This window comes from Trachypithecus francoisi, unplaced genomic scaffold (genome assembly GCF_009764315.1).
Source record: "Trachypithecus francoisi isolate TF-2019V2 unplaced genomic scaffold, Tfra_2.0 Lachesis_group3, whole genome shotgun sequence".
Classification (NCBI taxonomy): domain Eukaryota; kingdom Metazoa; phylum Chordata; class Mammalia; order Primates; family Cercopithecidae; genus Trachypithecus; species Trachypithecus francoisi.
Window position 1 is genome coordinate 140,975,107 of NW_022681468.1, and position 7,218 is coordinate 140,982,324.

At 32.4% G+C, this 7,218-nt stretch overlaps 1 protein-coding gene across 2 annotated transcripts in view; it reads left to right on the plus strand.

The window, feature by feature from the left end:
- Window positions 1-5,390, plus strand: part of COPS2 (COP9 signalosome subunit 2) — a 31,579-nt gene extending 26,189 nt beyond the window's left edge. Inside the window, exons 10-13 of one of the 2 annotated variants that reach the window (XM_033190175.1) lie at window positions 31-128; window positions 1,266-1,348; window positions 2,066-2,124; window positions 2,733-5,390. In XM_033190175.1, coding sequence (XP_033046066.1) covers window positions 31-128; window positions 1,266-1,348; window positions 2,066-2,124; window positions 2,733-2,877 — 385 coding nt within the window. In that variant the 3' untranslated portion in view covers window positions 2,878-5,390. The remainder of the gene's footprint in view (window positions 1-30; window positions 129-1,265; window positions 1,349-2,065; window positions 2,125-2,732) is intronic. The other variant, XM_033190176.1, reaches the window with a different exon arrangement.
- Window positions 5,391-7,218: the final 1,828 nt, after the last annotated feature.

Consider the following 7,218-nt stretch of genomic DNA (forward strand, 5'->3'; position numbering starts at 1 on the left):
CATAATTTACACTTTTTGTTTTTCTCTTAGTGCCTATCAGAATAATGACATCACTGAATTTGAAAAGATTCTGAAAACAAATCACAGCAACATCATGGATGATCCTTTCATAAGAGAACACATCGAAGGTATGTTCTTTCTGCCAACTGGATTCTATTACTTTCTTTGCCACTGTCAAATGCTTCTTAATGAAGCTGCATGGCATTAAGCTGTTTTTCTTCTGTCTATTGCAAAGTATAGATATGTTTCTAAATGCTGTCACTGGATGGGATATTCCTTAAAATTATGAAGCTGTTTAAAGAAATTAGCCAATTTTGTATTAGTATAGTCAAGTTTATATATAATGTCCATTTTGTTTAAGGTAACTGTCCCTTTTTTTAAAAATCTAATATAGATGCTGTTGCATGTTTATTATTGATGCTTAGGTTCAAAGTTAATTTTTAGGGTTTATTTTTGACAAATAACAAAAGTTTTGAAAATATCCTGCTGTAGATAATGCTCAGATGTATGTACTGTGAAAGATAAGGTAACATTGTGAAGGTTTCATACCAGTAAGTGAATGAGGTTTTTAGCAAGTTACATTGAATTACCAAAGACTACAATCATCTCTTTGTTCTTGAACCTCTTTTATAGCTCCAATTTTCCCACCTATTATGGAGCTATTTGAAAGTTTTTAAATGACCATTTGGAACTAGATGTCTGATGCATCAGAAGTAATGTTCTCTTGTTCCCCATCTTCCTTTCTCTTTTAATCAACAGACATTTGAAAAGTTCTTACATGAACCTAGAATGATACTGCAGTTTATAGATATAGAAAAATGTAGAATCTTTGTACATGAATTTCAACCTGATTTTAAAAAATTTTAAGACAAAACTGGAGGAAATTGTAAACCCATTATATGAAATATAGTACTCTAGGTTTTGAGAGAGTCTAAAACAAGGAACTTGGCTGGCTGATATAAATCAGAGCTTCTTAAAGTATGTTAACTGTTGAGGACATGATAAGTAGTGTAATATTGAGAAGGCAAGACAATATTTTAGTAAAGTGTCAACATCAACAAAATCAAGGAGGTGGGAACAAGAAGTTATGGGATAGGCAGCAGCTGATCAAACTGTGCATCCATTGACCCAGGTATTTTAAAATCTAAACACTTTATATCCTTGCCAATCAGGAAAATGTATTTTGAGAAGATAATTAGGAGTACATAATGATTCATAAAGATATCATACAAACTTAAATGTTACTTTAATTTTTTGTCTTTCAGAGCTTTTGCGAAACATCAGAACACAAGTGCTTATAAAATTAATTAAGCCTTACACAAGAATACATATTCCTTTTATTTCTAAGGTACTTACATTCATGGATTTTAATGGTGTTTATAGTTTATAGTTATAAATGCAGTATACCAGTCTTCCATTTAAGAGTCACTCTAACTTGGTAACATTTTATTATAATAATACATTTTTTAAGTTAAACATAAGGGCTTTACTTTTAATTTTTTATTTATTTTTATTTATTTTTTAAGAGACAGGGTCTTGCTGTATAGCCCAGGCTGGAGTACAATGTCTATTCACAGACACAGTGTGGCACACTATAGTCTTGAACTCCTGACCTCAGGCAAGCCTCCTACCTCAGCCGCCTCAGTAGCTGGGACTGGGCTTTACTTTTAATGTGACTTTTTCTGTTTTCTTGGCATAAATTGAGTTAACAGCAAAGAGCCTTAACATTGTAACAAAGAAATTAGGAATCACTAAATTTCTTTTTAAACATACTTTCACCCTCAGAGAAAATTTGTAGGGGAGAGTAGTGGCTAAAATATATAATTGATGAAGGGTTAACTTCAACTACAATAAAATATTTGTAGGAATATACTTCAGAAGTTAAAATTTTAAGTCCTTATCAGAGCTGTGTTCTCAGAGATATTTTGAAGTGATAATGTAATATGTTTAAAAATTTTCACTAATTTTCCTTTAAGTGATAGAAATGAATTAAAATTAGAATGATTATGTAAAATTATGAAGTCTTTAAAATGTGAATTAGTATATAACAAGTCTTTTGTCTTAGGAGTTAAACATAGATGTAGCTGATGTGGAGAGCTTGCTGGTGCAGTGCATATTGGATAAGTAAGTACTATTTTTTATCACAAAATATTTGGTACCATAAGTTTTGAATAATAGTGACAAAGGTAGCAATTGGATTATTGATTATTCATAAAAAGCACCCTCGTGTTATGGTTTTCTATTAGAAGAGACATACATGTATGTGTGATGGTTTTTGATGAATGGTCATATTAAACACATCTCATAAAAAGTTCTAAATGATTTTTCAGAAGGATTTGTTATTATATACAGCCAAAGAATTATTTAATGAATAGTATTTGTGTATGTTTTTAAGTATAGGGTATGTGGTACATAACATTTTTGAAATTACATCTTTCTTAAAAACAGTACAGTGCTTAAAACTTCACAGATGATTTTTGCCTTTGATTAATTGGATAAATCTATGCCTCATGGTTCTTTCAGTGAAACTGATGAAAAGTATCTGAAATCTGGTTTCTATCTGGAGTTTGAATAACACAGTGAAGTTAAAACTAACACTGAACTCATTTAATGTAGGCAGCTGCTTTTTTTTTTTTTTTGCATTTGTTGATACTGTATTTTATGAAACATTAGTCCAGAAACTGTGCTTGATGAAAGTCTTTTGTAGACACATCTTATTTATTTATTTCTAGCACTATTCATGGCCGAATTGATCAAGTCAACCAACTCCTTGAACTGGATCATCAGAAGAGGGGTGGTGCACGATATACTGCACTAGATAAATGGACCAACCAACTAAATTCTCTCAACCAGGCTGTAGTCAGTAAACTGGCTTAACAGAGAACAAGCTTTTACAGACGTCCTTAAGGCAACAGTGCAGAGATGTAATCCTTAAAAGAACTGGGAATGGCAAAACTACTGTCGGTTGATGTGTCCTGAAAATTATTGGAGTTATGGCAGAAGTGCTTTTTTGATCAACTGGTTTGTGTTTTGCTGCTGCATTTATCCCAAGAAAAACAGCTTTAATCTCCAGAAGAAAACCAAAATACCATGGGATTTATGCTGTATTGACATCTTGCCCTAAACATACAACATCATAGTAATTTGTCATGGGCAACATGACCAGAGAGAAGATTTTTGTCATGATTTTAAATACACTGACACGCTACTGTTGGTTAAATTTAAACATGTTTTACCTGCAGAAATTCTCTCACAAATAACCTGCAATAACTTGAAATGCATACCCTTTTGAACACTTCCTTTTCTCATGTATAAATTAAAATGTTTGCTGCATTTTGCAAAATGTCAATTCTCTAAAAATGTGTCCGTATATTTCTGTACCTGCAGTGTAGTAAAGGTTTAGACGAAACCCCGTAATTATAGTGGCATACTGTCACTTAGGTTTCAAGCAGCAAAATAAACAGTGCAGCTCAGAAATTGTAGTTTGGTTCTTGATGTGTTTTTATTACATTTGAAGTTGTTGTTTTGTTTTTTAGTACCTTCGAAATTTCAAATTATTTTATCTTCAGTTAATGATTTTAAAAAGCCTGGGGGCAAATAAGCTGGTTATTTGCTTTCAAGTTTTTAAAAGTAGTCTTTATTGATGCAGTAAGGAGAACTACTTTCTAACAAAACACTTGCATAGTTATGACAGTGATGCTTTAAAGGAATAAAATTCTTTTTTTTTTAAAGAGTGATATTCCTTTTCAAAAGAATACTGACTCTCAGAATGTTCACTTTAAACAAATATGCCAGAACATAGACAGCTAAATGAATGTTACTCTGAATAGTGATCATGCTGGAAGGTTATTTCCTAATGCCAGCAATCTACCATTGCCCAAAACCTGTTGGGTTTACTCTTTTAGAATTGCATTCAAAGTTAATTCGTCACAGACACTATTAACTTTGTGCTTATATGTTGTTTTAAAAAATACAGTATTAGGAAGCTTGATTATTTTTAGTTACCATTATTTGGCACCAAGTGAAAGTTTCCAAAACTTCCACCTAACTTTGAGGTAATGCAGGAAGTATACAACTGGCTTTGAAAGCAATCCCAAAAGAGTTTTAAAGGTTTTTTGAGCAGTGCAGTATACTTAGGAGAATGAACTGTGGCCTTCCAAGGTAACAAACTACCTTAAAGGAACTCAGCTCATTTGAATGTATTGAGTTTTGGATGTATTTGTTTCATTTTTTAAAAAGTTCACATTATTTTATAGTGTCTAAAGGAAGAACTAAGATTAACATAATTTCTTTGGTTTTTCTATTGCTTGTTATTATGTAAAAACTGGGTGGCAGTTCAGAAGGAAGATTGTTGTAACAGAAGAGTGACAACCAAGAATTTTTTGATCATTAAATCAGATTTTATAAACAGTGGAAGGAGCATGGACTTAAAACAAGGCATGCTTATTCGGTTTTGTCAAAATTTTACGAAAATATGTGATATATATTTATACTAAAACTATATAATCCTTAGATTTAGAAAAGCAATCAGTTAATGTCTTTAGCAGACTAAAGCAGTATTAAACACAGGTACAAGTTGGAAATTGTAGAAAACGGAAAGAAAACAAAAGACAAAATGTCTATGGTAGGGAATAAAAGAGTTTAAGATATTATAAAATTATGTGTATTTTCTTCTCTTTTACATAAATCATTTGTGAAAAGTGTGCTAAACTTTTTTTACAAGAGTGATATTAATTAGGATTTATTTTTCAATATAATTTGGAGACCCTTTGTTATCCAAATAAAAATGATGAGTTTCTGTGCCTGTATTCAAATATGTATGCATGTGATAACCCTTGAAAGCTAAACCGCTTCTTAACTTTGAGTTGATGGAATTAGAATTCAAAGGATTTGAATGAAATGATTTAACCTTTATCCTCCAATTCTTGCAGTGCCCAGTTCTCCTGTGCTATCTTTGCTTTGTACAATAGTGCATCTTCCACTTTCTAGAGAGAAAGCATGCACTTGTTTTTCTGTGGAAAACTGGGCTAAATATATAACAGTATCCAAAGTTATACCATAATAATTTATTGTAATTGTGTATTACGTAGCTTTGTTTACCCAGATATAGGTGCGTTCTTTTTTTTCTGTTAGTCATCTGTGACTTCTGTTCTGGAATACAGGTTTTTAAATATATCTTAACAGTCTGACTAACTTAAAATAATTTATTCTTCCCTTAAAACATTTTTCTGTGTTTTTGTGCATCAAATATTGTAGAGTTGAAATCTTAGAGATTGCTTATCAAAATATAAATTTAGGGGAAGTTAAAAATCGATTGGCAAATTTGTAGCATTTATTCACTGATTAAATCTTTTCCACTTTTGTGAAAACCGTACCAGTGGTTTACATCATATTGTAATGTGTTCATCTCATTTTTCTTTTTATCCCTCAACCTAGCTAAAAGTTACTGCAAAGAAGTCTTTGGCTGCCACAAGTAGATGCTATCTACTACAAGAGCTGGATTTCCATTGCTCATTCTTGCTCTTACATTAAAGTTGTTGATTAAATACTTTTTCTCCACATCTTAATGTAAAATAACTGATTTCTTTTTAAAGATGAGTATATATATACAGGCTGATACATCTTTCAAGAAAACTGAGAACCTAATATTTAAGTGAGGCCTTTTTTAAATGGGCTATGCTGTGGGTGGTACTCTTTGTTACCTTATGTAAGACTTAGGTTTGTCTTAAACTGAAAAACTCTTATTCTTAATATTTAAAATATCCATGATGGTAGAAACTTTGTGAGAAATTTTCTTTTTTAATCAGTTTGTAATTCTTCAGTAAACACAGGTATGTATACTTCTGTGGTGTCAGTGTCAGTCTAAATCTATGGGTGAAGCAGTTAGTCCATAAGACAAAAAATTATTTGCCTAGTGGATTCTCTTTACCTCTTTTTAAGAAGCTCAGAGATCTGTAATCATTAATTTACTAAGGATTTTTTGAAATATTATTTTAGTCACTTTTAAACCTGAAAATTTCTCTTTTGATTTACATTGTTGAAGTGAGGCTTGAGCATACAAAACAAGTAAAACTGGGAGTTTCATTCTTCGTATGGGATTTATGACTAAATATTTCTACCATTTTGAGGAAGATAAACATTTTGAACTGAAATATGTAACAAAAAATAAAAAGGAATTTGACATTTAACTATTGTGTTTCAAAGTGTTTAAGAACACTATCCAGAACAAGAGGTGGAGTATCAGGTTTCAGAATACAAAAGGCATTTGGTCTTCATTCATGTGACCAAAATTAAAATTTTCCTCTTTTTTTCTTTTTCTGGAGGATTTCTTTTTGTTTTCATTGTTTTAGGTCCCCCCCCCCCCAAATCAGCATCCTGTTTATATTTGTTTGGTATGGTTTTTTTGTTTTTGTTTTTGCTTTCTTTGGAAACAGTTTTGCTCTTGTCACCCAGGCTGGAGTGCAGTGGTGCAATCTCAGCTCACTGCCACCTCCACCTTCTGGGTTCAAGTGATTCTCCTGCCGCAGCCTCCGGAGTAGCTGGGATTACAGGCACCTGCCACCACGCCCAGCTGATTTTTGTATTATTAGTAGAGATGGGATTTCACCATGTTGGCCAGGCTGGTCTCGGACTCCTGACCCAGGTGATCCACCACCCTGGCCTCCCATAGTGCTGGGATTACAGGCATGAGCCACTGCGCTCGGCCTGGTACATTTTTAAGTAGGAGTTTGGCAGAAATTTCGTAACGAAGACAAATCGGAGGTTCTTTTTAACTCGAGATTATTAAATTTATAGTAACTTCTTGGGCCATTAGAACTTGATTTTAAATGCCATTTGGAGGATTTGTGTTATATTAAGCACCACAAATTTAAACTGTCAGTAGTGATTCTACATGTTTCTCAAAACACTAAAATTTAGCGTCACTTACTTGCTTTTGAATTTTAAGGAGATTTATCTTAGGTAATGTGTCAGAAGAAACCAGTGTGTGGTTCTCTAAAATTTTACTTTTTTAGTGTCACGTATAATAATATCTAAATTACCTGTAGTAGTTAAAAATATTATGGCATCAAAGGTATATGCCAAGTCTAACTTAAAACCCTGTGACATGAAAAAAGAAAAAATTATTTCTTAAATACTTACTATTTGGGGGCAACTTTGTTCCGTGTTGGCAAAATTATAAGCTTTGCTCAGAATTTCCACATGAATAGCTGGCCAAAA